A 17316-nucleotide genomic window follows, 5' to 3' on the forward strand; every position below is an offset into this window, starting at 1 on the left:
CCTGTCAGAAAGAAAATATTAATAAATTCAAATACGTGGCAATCATATACACAGCATACTTTGCAATAAAACTGAACAGCAACAACAAAATATTGAAAAGAAAGCTAAAGTCTCAGAAACTTTTAAGTAGCCTTCAAGTATCTCTCATGTTTACAGGAAGTCAGAAGTGAAATATAGACTACTAATAAATACATTTTAAATTAATTGAATACATTTTAAATTAAGTAAATACATTTTTATTTATCAATGTGTCCAAATGAACTCTTGCTCCTTTCCTAAAATCTGCTACACCTTCTGCACTCCTCATCCAAGGTAACAGCAGCTTAAAGCTTCTAGTTTCACAGGCCTAAGCCAAGGACTCCATTTTTTCTCCCAAAGCGTGTGAGAAATATGGCTCCATCTTCAAAATACAGTGTTAAAAATCCTCACCTTTCCTAGCTGGGGCCAGGTGGCTCAGGTGTTTGGGGCATTGTCCTGCACACCAAAAGGCTCCTGGTTCTATCTCCAGTCAGAGCCCTTATGGGAAGCAGACAATGGACATTTCTCTCCCTTTCTCTCCCAACTTCCCTCATCCCCTTCCTCTGTCTCTAAAATCAATAAAACAGCCCTGACTGGTATGGCTCAGTTGGTTGAGCATCATTCTACAATGTGAAAGGTTGCCAGTTTGATTTCCAGTCAAGGCACATGCCAGAGTTGCTGGTTTGGTCCCCACTCAGGGTGTGTGAGAGAGTCAACTGATTGATATGTCTCTCCCTCTCTTTTTAGCTCTCTCTAAAAATAAATAAGTAAAATCTCTTTAAAGTAAAATCAATAAAACATTCTCAGGTGAGGACTAAAAATTTGTCATTTTTACTAAATCTAACCTTCTGGTCCAAATTACTTCCTTCTCTCATTGGATAATTGCCATAATCTACAGATAAATCCTTCCTTCCTTTCTTCCTTCTTTCCTTCCTTCCTTCCTTCCTTCCTTCCTTCCTTCCTTCCTTCCTCCCTTCCTTCCTTCCTTTCTTTCTTCCTTCCTTTCCCCAGTTCAAAATACTTCCATAGCACCCTATCCCATTCACTGTTCAAGCCAAAGTCAAAAATGTACATTAAAGATCTTTGACTGCATTACTCTCTCGGCTCTCTGGGCTCATCTTTGACACAACACTTCCACCTTGTTCACTCCCATTCAGCCATGCAGCTGCTTTGCTCTTTCTCACACGCACGATCAATGTTCTCATCTCACAGCTACTGCCTTTGTTTTGTCCCTAAACATGGACTACGCTCTCAGAAAACTCTAACTCCCTTCTGTCCCTTTGCCCAAGGTGCATCTTCTCCATGAGATCCTCCCAAATTAACTTCTTTAAAATTGAACCCCAACCACAACAGTGCTGTCCTGATTTATTCTTTCCCCACAGCACTGCTCAGTGCAGATACATCTAAATCATAAGGGTAGGAAAAGGCTAAACATAAGAAGGAAAATGATACTCAAAAAGAGTAGTTACATAGAAGGAAATTTATATAATTATATTATAATTCAATTACAATTGAACAGAAAATATTCAATTCTCCAAGAAGATAGAACAATTCTAAACCTTGAAGTGTTAAATAATATAGCTAAAAATATATTCAGAGTTTATTGACTGAATCACAGGGAAACTTAAGAGTGTCAATCACAGTGGCATACTGTAACATGCCTCTTTAATTGACAGAAGAAATAAATAAATCAGTAAGGAAAAAGAAAATATTCACAGTGTGACTTAGTCTAATACATATATGAAGAACACTGTGTGAAAACACAGAAGAAAGCACATCTTTCTTAATCACATGTAGAACATTTTTAAAAATCTGATGACATATTAGGCCACCAATTAAGTGATAAAAGGTTTCAGGAATAGCGACTTAGAATGATGTAACTGTGTCAGAAAATGTACTAGCCAGTGCAACAATTCAGGCATCTAAAGGTAGGAAAGTATGACGGCTGATAAGTCAAAGCAGAGTAGAATTATATAGTCGTTATAGTGTTGCACTGATCCCTGCACATAGATAACCACCAAGCTGAGTACAATCAGTGAACCAGTGAAAATGAAGTGTGAGAGCCAAAGAATATTTCAGTGGTTCACAAGCATCCTCATCTCTCACAATGACCAGGCACAAAAAGCTGAAGTTTGAGTTCCATGAAGGAGGTTCAAAGATAATTCAGTGCTTAATCAAAGAAGTTCTCTTATGCCAGGTTGAAGCCAGAGTTGGGAAAGTCTAAAGACTTGACACATGTGATGAGAAATCTGGATGGGTTTTTCACTCTCAAGAATCCCTGCACCTTCTTAAAATCTCACCAGTTTGTTGGTCTCTTGAAACTCTACCCTCTTGGAGGGAGCTCAGGTTCACCTGGGGTTTCAATCCTTTTGAAGAGGAATTCTACANAACAATTCAGGCATCTAAAGGTAGGAAAGTATGACGGCTGATAAGTCAAAGCAGAGTAGAATTATATAGTCGTTATAGTGTTGCACTGATCCCTGCACATAGATAACCACCAAGCTGAGTACAATCAGTGAACCAGTGAAAATGAAGTGTGAGAGCCAAAGAATATTTCAGTGGTTCACAAGCATCTTCATCTCTCACAATGACCAGGCACAAAAAGCTGAAGTTTGAGTTCCATGAAGGAGGTTCAAAGATAATTCAGTGCTTAATCAAAGAAGTTCTATTATGCCAGGTTGAAGCCAGAGTTGGGAAAATCTAAAGACTTGACACATGTGATGGGAAATCTGGATGGGTTTTTCACTCCCAAGAATCCCTGCACCTTCTTAAAATCTCCCCAGTTTGTTGGTCTCTTGAAACTCTACCCTCTTGGAGGGAGTTCAGGTTCACCTGGGGATTCAATCCTTTTGAAGAGGAATTCTACAGTAGCTATTAAAATGTATGAGCACATACATTCCATCTCATCAGGCCAACTTTGAGGAACCTATCATATGGAAATAAAACATCGTTACATAAGGACATCTTAAAATAGGTGTTTATTAGAGCTTCTTCTAGTGATAATAAATCAGTAATGACCTGGAGGATCATAATAGAGGAACTGATAAGTAACTGTTTTATATCTTATGAAAACTGATATACCCGTGAGGAATGAATGACAACAGGACATGATCAAAAGGGAGCCCTAATATATTATTTAACTTGAAAAACTAAACCAATTAATCATATTCGTGCTAAAAACTGCAAACTTTTCCACCATTTATTAAACTTAAAGAGTTCAGTCAGACAATGACCAAATAAATACTTCATGGCTTCTCAGCACAGTCAGAGAGTGTGTAAGTCTACTTTTCTTCTCCATAATATCTTCAAAGCTCTTTTCATCTCACTGTTTCGCAAGCTGTAGATCAGTGGATTCAGCAGAGGCGTAAGAAGTGAGTAAGCCAATGACATCACTTTCTTGGTTTCTGGGGAGTAGCCAGATTTGGGTTGTAAATAGGTCATAATGGCTGTGCCATAGAAGAGGGTAACAGATGTGAGATGGGAGGCACAGGTGGAAAAAGCCTTCTGCCTCCCAGTGCTTGATGGCATCTTCAGGATGGCAAAGAGGATTCGAATGTAAGACAAGAGTATCAACAAGAAAGGAACCATAATAACTAAAATGGTGCCAGTGAATGAATAGATTTCAAACCAAAATGTGTCTGCACATGCAAGCTCTAACACAGGGGGAGTCTCACAGAAGAGATGGTTGATTTCACGGGGGCCACAGAAGGGAAAACTAAACACCCAAGTTGTCTGCACAGTAGCCACCATGATTCCTGAGACCCATGAGAACATTACTAATTTCATGAAAACACTTTTGTTCATAATCATTGGATAGCTCAGAGGATGACAGATGGCAGCAAATCTGTCATAAGCCATTGTCCCCAGGAGAAGGCATTCAGTCACACCAAAAAGAAGAAGGAAATACATTTGTGTAAAACATCCTGAAAGAGTAATTGTACATTTCTCACTGGAGAGAACCACCAGCATTTCAGGCATTATGACTGCATTGAAACTCATATCCACCACAGACAAGTTCAGGATACACAAATACATGGGAATGTGGAGGCTTTGTTCCAGGGAGATGATGACTATGATCATGGCATTTCCTATCAGGGCCACCAGGTAAACAACCAAGAAAATCCCAAAGAGTTGCTTTTGGAGTTCGGGAAAATTTGAAAAGCCCAAGAGGATGAACTCAACCACAGAATTTTGATTTTGCCTTTTCATTTTGGTAGTGGGGTGCACAGTGTTTTTATTGACATTGTATGTTAATTACGAAGTCACCTTGAAAAGTTTGAGACTGAAGTTCTTGGCAGAAGATGAAATGATGACTCATTTTGACAGCTCTTCACATTGGCAGTTTTGAAAATGGTTAGGATATTGAATAGTTTATCTTTCAAATACAAATGAAAAAGTAAAACATTTTTACTCAAACATCATTTTAAAAGTACAAAACAACAGCAGAGAGCTTTCCAACTTGGGCCCAGCAGAATGCCTTCTTCAGTCAGGGGTGCCAGGAAGAAACAGGGACCACCTGCCACCAAAGGGGTAGTGAACAGAGAACACACTGTCAACATTCACAAGCACATCCATGGAGTGGGTTCAGGAAGTATGTCCCTCGGGCACTCAGAGAGATCTGGAAATCTGCCACGAAGGGTATGGGGACTCCAGCTGTGTGCCCTAACACCAGGCTCAAGAAAGCTTTCCGAGTCAAAGGAATAAGGGATGCCCCAGGCCACATCCAGATGCAATTGTCCAGAAAACATTATGAAGGTGAGCATTCACCAAACAAGCTTCAATGTGCTGGTTACCTGTTTACCTGTCATCACTTTAAAAGATCTACAATCAGTTAAGGTGGTAGAGAACTGATCACTGCCTTTCAAATCAAGTCATAAAACTGCAAAAAAAAAAATCTGAAATACCAGCAAATGTTTCCTGGCACCTTTTTGTATTAAGTTGAAAATTAATTTTATTCTTAAAACACACATTCACATTTTGTTATTTAGAATCCATTGTCTACTACATTGATGTGTACACCTCTGTATACAATTATATTGTATATTTCTTTAAGAATTTTTAAGTAAACAAGTAGCAAAAACTTTTCAGAAACAAGTTGTAATATAATTCAAAATTAAAGCATAATTTTTATGAATATATATTATAAATGCCAAAGTTCAAAATGCACTTATATTACTGTACTTAAAATGAAGAATGTAAATAGTACACCTAAACAAATACAGAAGCATTCAAAGGGATTGAAGTTTAAATGCACTCATCTCAGATGAACATCAGAAAATTGCATCAAGCATACTGATTTCTGATTAGAGTGGATCTGACTAAATACTTGAAATTTGCCTGACTTACAAATTGTACAGTTCGTTTCTCCATGCCTCATTCTTGTGACCATAAAGTGGCTTTCAGAACTATAGAAAATACCACTTTTGGTCATTCTGACCCTGTAATTTAAGCAGTCTCTATCCCCCACCCCCGCCTCTCTCTTTCTCTGCCTTTCTCTCTCTGTCCTCCTTTCTCTCTCTCACACACACAGTAGGAAGTTTATTGAAGCATTAGTAATTCAATAAACACTGGTGGAGCACCTACCTTGTGGATGCCTGTGTACCCTCAGGGATGCATTTGAGACATAAACCAACAGAGAGGTCTTCCCTGGCCACAGGGCATAAAACAGCAACCTACCACAACATTCTCTGACTCCCATCTCCCTGGTTTATTTTTTGTTATAACATTCATCACCAACTAAAATAAACCATATTTGTTTGGGTTTTTATGCTTGATTCTTAAGTCTCCCTTCTGGAATCTAAGATCCAAGAAGACAGGAACTTGGTCCTCTTCTTCCCTGTATTCTCAGTGCCTAAAACAGATAATAAATGACACAGTAGCTGCTAAACCAATATTGATTGAGTAGATGGAGGAGTAAATATTAAAATTAGGAAAATACACACTCTACCCTTAAGGAATGTAATGTCTGAAGAAAAACTAAACACAGGGAAATAGCAAGCTGCAGAATGAATCCACAACTTCTGCAGAACTTTGAGGCTCTTTGTGGGATTGGAAGTACCACTGCACTGGGGAATTGGGCCCTCATCCTGACTAGGCCACTACCCCCAAGACAAGTGTCTGCCTCTCCCTGCACTCAGGTTCCCCTNTCACACACACAGTAGGAAGTTTATTGAAGCATTAGTAATTCAATAAACACTGGTGGAGCACCTACCTTGTGGATGCCTGTGTACCCTCAGGGATGCATTTGAGCCATAAACCAACACAGAGGTCTTCCCTGGCCACAGGGCATAAAACAGCAACCTACCACAACATTCTCTGACTCCCATCTCCCTGGTTTATTTTTTGTTATAACACTCATTACCAACAAAAATAAACCGTATTTGTTTAGGTTTTATGCTTGTTTCCTTAGTCTCCCTTCTGGAATGTAAGCTCCAGGAAGACAGAAACTTGGTCCTTTTCTTTCCTGTATTCTCAGTGCCTAAAACAGATAATAAATGACACAGTAGCTGCTAAACCAATATTGATTGAGTAGATGGAGGAGTAAATATTAAAATTAGGAAAATCCAGACTCTACCCTTAAGGAATGTAATGTCTGAAGAAAAACTAAACACAGGGAAAGAGCAGGCTGCAGAATGAATCCACAACTTCTGCAGAACTTTGAGGCTTTTTGTGGGATTGGAAGTACCACTGCACTGGGGAATTGGGCCCTCATCCTGACTAGGCCACTACCCCCAAGACAAGTGTCTGCCTCTCCCTGCACTCAGGTTCCCCTGTGGGACGGAAACAGGAAAATGACTCTGCAATCCCTTCTGCCTCTGGCACGGGTATCCCTCTGATTGGTTCCTAGAAATCTTCAAGCTGCAGGGCTTCCCCTCCATTCATATGACAGCCATGCTGAGTGGACCCTGGAATAGTGTCAGGTGGCAGGTAGGAGGCAGACATACTCCCTGAGTCCTGTGGGCCAACCAGGGCCAAGCAGAGCTGTCCATCATACTCCCAGTCCACCTGCCCTTCCCAAGCTCCTCTCTGAGGAGAGCACCTCACTTCTCTCCACTTCCTCTCCCCAGTCCCACAACCAAACCTCCCCTGTTCCTAGCATGTTATTCACTGTCAGACCAAAGGATCTTTAGAATCTGGAGTTCCTCTGGCCTCAGTGAGTTCATCCCCACTGAGTTTATCCCCATTACTTCACCTCACTGCTCCCACTCCTCCTCTATGGCCTCCCTCCATTATTAAATGTTCTCTTAACTGGCTTGTCCATTTGTTGTAAATCCTCAAATATACCCCTCATGCCTCTGCCAAAATATTATCAGCCTCACTCCCAGAACCTTCAGGGCCTCCTTCTAACTACAAAATAAAATGCCCACAACCTGGCACTTGAGAGCGGAAAACAATTGTGGGAACAAACACTATAGACATTTGCAGAGGTGAAAAATGACTTCCGAATGGAGAGAGAGGGTGAACAGCTATAATCACGGGATTTCACAGGTCAAAAATGCATTAAGTGGAAGGAGGAAGGCATAAGGAAGACAGCTGACATGCTCAAATCAAATGTATGAACGGCATCTTAGCACTAGAAGAGAGTCCTCTGGTCTTGGAGTAATGCTTGAAAACCAGCAGAACTTTACTATAGGACACAGAGAAGACTGGAGAACAGATGGACAAGCCTGCTGGAGACATGCAATGTGGTCTTCCGCTCAGATCATTAGGACATTAGTAGCTGAGAGTAAAGGCAAATTGAGTTATACTGAGTTTGGCCGTAATGATCTATTAAAAGCAAATATCTTCAGCAAGTGAGGGCTTCAAAAACTTGCAGTACATTTACACAATGGAATACTACTCAGCAGAAAGAAAGAAGGAACCTATTTGTGACAGTATGGATGGTACTGGAGAATATTATGCTAGGTCAATTAAGCCAGTCAGTAAAAGGCAAATACCATATGATCTCATCTATAAGAGGAATCTAATGAACAAATTAAACCAATGAACAAAATAGAACCACAGGCATGGAACCGCATAATACAGACTGACAGTGACCAGAAGGGAGGGAGAGGGGCATAATGGTGGAAGGAAGGGGAAGGAACTAGACAAAAAATATGTGTGAATGACCCATGGACATGGATAACAGTGTGCTAATTGACTTTGGAAGCTTGGGGTGGAATGGCCGGGGGAGGGCAAAGTGGGGGAAATGGGACAAATCTAGTAGAATAACAATAAAAAGTGATTGAATAAATAAATGTTTAAAAAATCAAGTGTCTGTACTAGTTTTAATAATTATAAATTGGATATCACAAAGTCTTCTAAAAGTAGACCCTGCAAGAAAAAAACATTCAAGTGCCATTTCTAAGACAGAAAAGTATTGAGTTCCAAGTGTATAAAAATCTAGTTATAGAAACATAATTTAGGGTATCCTGTGAAAAACAGACCAACTTCAGGGGGCTGACAAAGTTATGGAACCGATCTAAACTGCTGCCTTCATGAGTGGTTAAAACAGCAACAGCAACTGGACCTCAACCCTCCATCTTTTCCCTTCTGCATGAACTACCTAACATGTAGCTTCTGGCTCCAGTATTTACTTTCCATGACTTTGGTCAAATCACTCCCTCTTCTCAGTCTCATCTTTCTACATGATCAGCCTTATTTCTGAACAACTCCCACCCCAGCTGTAAACCTCTATGAATTGATGATTCATGAAAGCAAACAACTTACAGCTCTAATCATTGACAAAATGATTGAATATATGGATATGAAAGGCAGAGTGGATGACATCCTTACCTTAACACTCAGATATCACTTGACAAGCATGTCCAATTGTCATGTGAATAATAAATGGTAAACCCAGTGACATTTACATAAGCAGAACCTGACCTATGGATTGCCTCTCATTTTCATCCTATTTAATCAGGTTTCACCTCTTTAGTTAAAAAAATAAAAAACTCTCCCATAAATACAACTCAGAGATTCAATGAACTGATTTCATGACATTGTATGGCATTGAGTTGTTGCCCTGGCAGAATCCTTCTCTAAATAACTTCCACTCAGTTTATATAGACTCTCCCATATGGATATAAGAAAGCTCAATGCACACACTTAGAGCAACACTTTTCAGGTTTCCATAGGGAATCAACAGCTCTTCACTCAAGACACTCAATTCCACCATGGCCTCTCCTGCCTCGTGAGAAATGAAAGCAGAGGCTGGGTGAAAGTTACTAAATAAGAAGAGTGAAGGGAGGAGAAATGGGTGAGGGTGTGAGCAAAGGCAGGGTGATCTAGACAGAGGGTCTGATGGCATGGGGTAGACAGTTTTGGCAATGATAGGAAACACATTGAGGGCAGTAGACTGAAGTTACTTTGTGGAAAGCCTAAATGGCATTAGCAAAAGGGTCTATGTCTTCTAGTAGAAATGTAGAAACACTGAAAATTGTGGGGGAGGGGTGCCATTCAGATGATTTTATAGTTGGAGCTTTTTAATTTAGAAGTCAAAACATCTGAACTAGCTGTATGACTTCAAGCAAATATGTAAAAATCTTTGGCTCTCTTACCTTACTGCTGAAATAAAGATAATGTTATTAATCTCACAGGGTATGTATAAGAATCAGAGGACTCACAGTTCAGTCTATACTGACTTGAGCAATCAGCGAGACCACTGGCTCAGTCCCAGCAGAATTCAGAGATGAATGAATCTTCAGGCATGGCTTTATTTGGAACCCACATGATGTAACCAGGACCTGGATGGGTTTTCTTCCTCTGTTTCTCATCTCTGCTTTCCTAGAATAGGTGCCATTCTCCAGGAGGCTCTCCCCTCCTAGAGGCAGGCACTAGGGTTTCTAAAAACACTTAGGTATACATCCTCTCTAATCTGTGTGTTATGGGGAACATACTAGTTATACTACAGTAAACAAGATTCTCACTCACAAAAACCAATCCAAGGACTCCTGCCATATTGTTCACTGTTGTGAGATCACCTGAGAAATCATACAGCAGTCACTGTGGCTGTGAAATGCTGCTAACTATGTACTTTTCATGGTTTCTTCCCCATTACTGGGGATAGTATCAATCCCAGCTATGTATACCTAAAAGGGTTTAATGAAAAAATTCCCCAAGAGAAATGAAGGTATTGCTGGCAGGAGGATGATGCCAATGAATGATGGCAAGTCAACACTCAAATGCCCTTACATGTATGAGAAAGCACACTGTCTACATTAAGTTATTGTCTGAATACAGAGAGAAGGATGAAAGCTTAGACCCAACCAGATTCCATTAGTTGTCTTGGCAAGAAAGACTGGAAGGATAGGTGGAAAGAGTGGAAAGAATGAACAAAAAACAGAAGGTACTTTGGTGCATGTTGATAAGTACTGGAGGACATGGATGTGGTGGGTGAAGAAGAGAGGATTTCAAATCTTGGCAAGAGAGAGGATGGAGAATAAATAGAAATTAGGCCAAGAGAAGTCCATAAATGAATCACTTGATTCACACTTTGAATCACACTTTGCGGCTGGTTCCTAAGTCCAGCAGTCATGAGGAAAAGGGTATAAAAGAATGCAAGGGATGAATGGTCACACATTTTACTAATGACAGGATATTCCTGGTCAACTCTCCCTTTACTGAACAGGCTGAAAGTCTGACCTTGGAGACATTGCTAGGAGCCCGGTATGAATGCCATAGTCACCTTCCGGCATGGTGGGGTGCTCACTGGGATCTGGAAATAAGAAGAAAAGCAACAGATTAAGTCCCATCAGCAGGCAGTGAAATCAGTCACTATCCTTTTCTATGATGAGGAGGGGGTTGAATTTCTGCCAATGTTCCAACGATAGAAGTAAAAATTCTGAATTGCCTGAGGAGCATTGTCAGTGACAACCATGACAAAAATTATAGATGCAGAAAATGCTTGGTGCAGTGCCTGGCAGTATACTATAGACTGACAGGTGTTCATGTTGGTGCCCCACCAGTGGCCAAGATGGGGGCAGCATTCCTCAACAAATTTGGTGCAGAAGGAAAATACCTCAATATAATAATAAAGGCTGTATACAACCAACCCACAGCTGACATCACACTTAATGGTGAAAGATTGAAAGTACTTTCTCTAAGATCAGGAATAATACAAGGATGGCCACTCTCACCACTTTTTCAACATAGTAGTGGAGGTCCTAGCCAGAGCAATCAGGCAAAAAGAAAGAAAGAAAGGAAGGAAGGAACAAAAGAAGAAAGGAAGAAAAGAAAGGAAGAAAGGAAAGGAAAGAAAGAAAGGAAAGGAAGGAAGGAAAGGAAGGAAGGAAGGAAGGAAAGGAAAGAAAGGAAAGAAAGAAAGGAAAGGAAGGAAGGAAAGGAAGGAAGGAAGGAAGGAAGGAAGGAAGGAAGGAAGGAAGGAAGGAAGGAAGGAAAGGAAAGAAAGAAAGGAAAGGAAGGAAGGAAAGGAAGGAAGGAAGGAAGGAAGGAAGGAAGGAAGGAAGGAAGGAAGGAAGGAAGGAAAAAGAAGAAAGAAGGAAAGAAGAAAGAAAATATATCCAAATAAAAAAGAACAAGTAAACCTGGCTGTCGAAGCTCAGTGGATTGAGTGAGCATGGGCCTGCCAACTACACGATCATGGTTCAATTCCCAGTCAGGGCACATGCCTGGGTTGCAGGACACTTCCCAGCAGGGGACACATGAGAGGCAACCATACATTGATATTTCTCTCCCTCTCTTCTTACCTTCCTCTTTAAGGATAAATAAGTAAAATTTTAAAAAAAGAACAAGTAAAATTTTCACTATTTACAGGTTATATGATCTTATCTATAGAAAATCCTGAAGACTCACACAACAAACTGTTGGAACCAACCAACTTTCCCTCTCCCAATTTCGAGCCATTCCCCAGGCATCTTCTAAGTGCATAAGAAAATTTTAGTGTAAAGCAAACGTCCCAGTTGCTTTATACAGAGAAATATAGAAAGAGGCTCATTTCCAAAAATGAGTAGGGGAATAGATTCTTGGGCTAAGGAGTCCGAAGTAATCCTAAGAATGAGGTTTGCAGGATTCAAAAATGACCATAAAATGGCCCCTTAGGAATGACAGGAACAAGACAAATCCCATTTCAGAGAGGCACACAAAAATCCTTCCCTATGGGTGGAAACGATGAAAAAGAATCCCCATACTTTAATTAGAAGGAGAGGGCCTATGGTGGTACCCATGTGCATTTTGGGAAGGGATAAAATATATAATAAGTTTTTGCCTGTGCCCTGAGTGTAGCAAGCTTAATTCCATTTTTATCTCCATCTGTCCACACACTGATATATTTAGGAAACAGGTAGAATTGAATGACTGTTCTCTGTAAGTGTCAAGCCACCTCAACGCTTCCAATTTACTGCACTTTCTGCCATCAAATCCATAGCTGGTCACTGCGTTCCACACTTCACTGGGCAATAGAGGCAATTGTCACATTGAGCACACAGACCCAACCTCAAAGTTGCCACAGATTTATTAACGTAAGTTCAGTCTTGTCCTGGCAACCCTTACCCAAATATTACCAAGTATACTCACAATTTTAACGTGTTGCAGGAGCCCCACCAGTCTTTGAGTTCCAGAAAACGCCATTTTTCTTTTAAAAGTGCCAGGGGAAGGGAGGAGAGTCAGGCAGGATTTCAGAACTAACTGGAGCTGCAGCAGCAGCTGATGTCTCTTCCTCGTGTGCTTATGGCTGCAATAGCTCCGCCAGCTTCCTCCACTTGAGGTTGCCAGATTGAGCAAATAAAAATACAGGTCTCCTCGTTACATTGAATTTTGGATACACAACAAGTAATTTTAGTATAAGTATCCTGTGCCAAAATATTACCTGAATTTCAAATTTAACTGGTCTCTTGTATTTTGCCTGACACCCTCCTCCACCTACTACTCGGAAATTCCACTCTTTGAAGAGTTTCTACAGCTTTTCCCTAAGGATGGAGCTCCTTCCTTTTGGCCACAGACTTCTCTTTTCCCTGGTTCATACCTCCCACTCCTCAGAGGGAGGCTAAGTTAGGAATAGGTGGGCCCAGACTCTCTCTGTTCCTGAAATCACTACCCCCTCTGACCACCATGCCATGTAGCCTGGTTGGGCCCAGACTTCCAGACTTCTACACACAGAGGGCTCATTGTGTCTCCCTTTGCCCAGACCCTCAGGGAACCCCAATCCATCAGACACACCGTATCTGTGTGACATACTATTTTTTTTTCTGTTCAAAATGCTATCTTATGGGACACAACTCTCCCATTCTGTGCATTTCTGGAGGTGTTGATGCTTTCTTACTCAGCCCTAGGGACATGGCAAAATGACTTGAGAAGTATGGCTACATGGCCTAGGCCTTGAAAGTCAAGTCTGTCCAGTCAAAGAAGTTCGTCTTCCAGACCACAGGGAGTGTTCAAGGCATGGCATGTACCCAAGGTTAGTAAAGATTAGTAAAGATTAGTAAAGATTAGTAAAGATTAGTAAAGATTAATCTCTTCCTTTGGAATTATTGACTGTAAGGATGGTTTAAGTTGAATTTCCTAGGCTCACCTTTTCTGACACAAAAAGGTTACTTTCTAAAATAAGAGCCAAAGGCAGCTATAAAAAGGACTGAGAAGGGAAAGAGTAAAAGCCTTGATGGTGTTGTTAGAATGAGCATGATGTACCTAAAACTGGAAGTCAGTTTTTTTTATTGAAGTGAATACAGTAAATCATTTAATTTTTGCTAAAGCTAGTTTCAACTGAATGTGAATCCTAAGTAAAATAATATGTCTAAACCTCAACTGGATGTTAGAACCATATTTATTTTTTGAAACAGATCTCCTTGGCCACATGAACATCCAGCAATGTGGCTGAGCATCTTCATTGTTTCATTGTTCCCAAATTCTCTATGACATTCAGGAGTTGACCTACTGAGAACATCCAAGCTTGTTAGGGGGTCAACACAGCGTAGCTCAGTGATACAGAATAAATTTCTCTCCAAATCAATACATGCACTCACATACTGTTCCTTATAATACATATTCTATGTTACTGGCAGGCAATTTGTGTTCGACATGCTATGCATATAATTACAAAATGTAGGGCCACCAAACTCGCTGTAAGAAGAAGAGTTCATCATTGGTGTCGTGGCATGCCAAGTTGACCACTCAGGGAGTTCCCTTGAATTGAGATATCTGGGTGCATCCAGTGCATTGCTATCTGTGGATTGGAATACATGGAATCACCTGACAAGGAGTCATGACAGCAATAAAAAGGTGTGAGAAGCCAAGAGACGTGCCTGTAACTTTCTGTGGGGCACTGGAGTCCCAGACAGGGGCAGCACTCTCAGTCACACTAGAGCCAGCAGCAGCAGCGGAATGGGAGCACATTCAGGGTACTTGCAGTCTTCGAGGGCCTCTGCAAACCCCGGAAAGAAATGGAGCTCCTGACTTATATTTCCTCATCTGTGATACGGGAGTTGAGAACTGACCACACACCTACATCTGTAATTCCTTTCCTTCTTTTCTAGGCAGAGGGAATCAAAGGAGAAAAAGATTATGAGTCAGTGCTTGGAAATCACTGATCTTTCTAACAAGGAAAGTCCATTAATTGTACAGCTGGAGACCACAGTGGCACATTATTAGCACGGAGGTAAGTCAAGTCATAGTACAGATTCTATGAGCAAAATCTGCCCTAGCCAGGTGGCTTAGTGGATTGGAATGTCGTCCTGTGCACCAAAAGGTTGCTGGTTCCATCCTGGGTCACAGCACGACTTGATTTCTCTCTCTCTCTCTCTCTCTCTCTCTCCATTATACCACAGCACAATATTTCCTTTAAATGTTGACACTTATATGCTTCACATGATCCGATCTTATACAATGAGCACAATCCACATTGTATTATATTAAGGAGTTTATTTTATAGGAAAGAGGCTAATGTCAGACTCTGCACTTTGGAAAGTTACAAACAGCCTGGGCAGGGGGATGGGGAGTGCTAAATAACTGAACTTGAGTCATTGTTGACACCTGTGATTGTTCCTGGGACCCATTGGCTTTCAATCCCCAAGTCCTGTCTTCCAAGTCTGATCTTTTTCTACTTCTCCTTTCTATTTGCTCCTCTGTCCATCCACTCCTGTGCCCATCAGTCTAATCTCACATCTCTCCCCTCCTTTCTACTCTCTCCCCCACCCTCTTGTCTCTCTATCCCACCACCCACCTTCAGCTCTAGTGTCTCCATTTCTCTGCTTCCTGTCCTCCTGCCCTCCTAGTCTCTAGTTCCCCTTCCCTCTCTCTGCCTTTTCCACTAGCAGCCGTCTTCTGTGTCCCTGTTATATTATTGTCTTTGTCCACAACTGGACATTTTTGATCCTCTTTCTTTGCTTTACTCAATCGGGTTTTGACACATACTGTTTTCCTGCTCTCAGATTTCTCTTTGTTGGAATGTTTCATCTTAAATGCTACCTCACTCATCTGAACACTCTTTACCAGATTCCTTGTCGACTCATACAGGTTGAATTCCAAATCCCAGGTCCTGCTGTGCTTCACAGAGTTCATTTGTTCTTTGAAATTCTTCAGATCCTGCTGTATTGAGGGGAAATTTTGAAGCAGAATGTTAGCTCAAAGTTTGAGGAGCTCTCTTTCTTCGACATGTTCAGTAAGAACTGCATACTGAGGGTCATCTCCTCATTCCCTGCCTGCACCTTGTCATCCACCAGCCTAGTCACTTCCCTGATGGCCTCTTCCCCCAGCAGGCTCTGGTCCTGTTTCACCAGGTAGGACATGGCATGAAAAAATTCCTGGAAACTGATGTGGCAGAAGCTGTAGAACTTTTTGATGTCAAGTCCCTCTTGGTAATCGTGGCTGGTCAGGAAAGCAGCAGGCTGGGCCCACCCAAAGTGTGCTCCCTGAGCTCAGCTTCTTCAAACAGGAACCTCTGGTGCTGGATCCCCTGAGCTGCCAAGGAGCACAGACCCCTGAGAACCTTGTGTCAGGTAGGTTCAGGGCAGCCCTCATTGTCAGTAGGCTGCAAGAAGGTGGAGTCATAGGCCATGAAGGTGTCAGTGTCATTACTGGGAATCTCTGGGAACTCTCCACCTCTTTCCATCTGCCCCTCCAGCCAGGAGCAGACCGCCCAGCAAAGGCCTGGAACCTGACATGCTTTGTAGAGAATGTCATTTCTACATACAAAGTCAGTGCCCGTTTTGGCTTGCTCCTCATCTGTGAACTAGGAGTGGAGATACTTCTCCTTCTCATCATCAGAGAAGTCCAGGACGTGGACATGGTGTGTTTGTTTCAGCAAGGACAGCAGGTTCTGCAAAGCCAGAGGCTGAGTGGTGATGAGAAGGGAGGATGTGGGAAGTACCTCTCTCCTAATTAGACAGTGCAGCACATCCTCTGTGCAGCTGGGTCCCAGCCTCCTCAGCCTCACTGCAAAAGACTTCTATAGCTCATCGTAGCCATCCAGGATGTAGAGGAGCCACTCTGGCTGCCTCAGATCTCTGTGACAGGTGCTTTATTGTCCTCACAACACCAGAGGAGGAGCTGGTCTATTATGCCCTTGGGAAGCAGGACCACTTCTCTGCAGCTCACATAAAAGACATAATCAAACCGGCCTGGGTACAAGCTGCCAGTGGCCCAGTCCAGCACCAGTTTTTTTGCCAGTGTTTTCTTTCCAGTGCCAGCTGACCCTTGTAGCACCACTATGGGTGGGCCTTGGTTGGGCTCTTCCCCTGAATCAAATAGAGCCTCCAGGGTGACAGAGTCCAGCTCTTGCTCCTGAGGGACACGCCCTGAGCTGGGCTTGGCAACCAGGAGCAGCTGGTTGTAGCTGCAGCTGATGCCTTCTTCTTGTCTCTCCTCCAGGCAGCGGACATACTCTCAGTATATATCTCTGTAATCTGAGCCAGACAGGTGGGGTATTAGGTGGTGAGATGGGAATACAGAAAAGACAAAATGACCCTTCAAATTCTGGACTCTGCTCTTTAGTCTCATATTCTATGCTCTCTAACTTGTATCTCCATGAAGGTTTCATTGGGTTGGCCAAAAATGTTTCTGTGGGTTTTTTTCCATAAAAGAAAAGACATATTTTTTATTTTCATCAATATCTTTATTGATTTGGATATTGTGAGTATGTCAGCTATCTCGCACATGGTGAACATTGATTGTTCTCAAGTAATGTCTCGATTTGATCGCTATCAACTTCAACTGGTCTACGTGACCATGGATCATCGTCCAGCAAGAGATCTCCAGCACCAAACATTGCAAACCATTTTTGACACATTCAGTCAGTTACAGCACCTTCTGCACTCACTGCATGTGGTGGACCCTGGCCAGCAGAGTCCGCCTCTTGTGCCTGAT

At 41.8% G+C, this 17316-nt stretch overlaps 1 protein-coding gene and 1 pseudogene across 1 annotated transcript; both read right to left on the reverse strand.

Annotated features, from left to right (window-relative positions):
• Positions 1 to 3282: 3282 nt before the first annotated feature.
• Positions 3283 to 4284, reverse strand: LOC118997243 (olfactory receptor 10A3-like). Its single transcript, XM_037060844.1, has one exon. The coding sequence runs from the start codon at positions 4225 to 4227 to the stop codon at positions 3283 to 3285; it is 945 nt and encodes a 314-aa protein (XP_036916739.1). The 5' UTR covers positions 4228 to 4284.
• Positions 4285 to 14803: 10519 nt separating this feature from the next.
• LOC118997250 (NACHT, LRR and PYD domains-containing protein 10-like) lies at positions 14804 to 16950 on the reverse strand (annotated as a pseudogene).
• Positions 16951 to 17316: the final 366 nt, after the last annotated feature.

This window comes from Sturnira hondurensis, unplaced genomic scaffold (assembly GCF_014824575.4).
Source record: "Sturnira hondurensis isolate 20B ecotype Veracruz unplaced genomic scaffold, ASM1482457v3 Scaffold0012803, whole genome shotgun sequence".
Lineage (NCBI taxonomy): Eukaryota > Metazoa > Chordata > Mammalia > Chiroptera > Phyllostomidae > Sturnira > Sturnira hondurensis.

What these genes read in the sequence shown, in the direction of transcription:
- LOC118997243 (XM_037060844.1), bottom strand. Translation starts at nt 4,227, where the DNA reads ATGAAAAGGCAAAATCAAAATTCTGTGGTTGAGTTCATCCTCTTGGGC.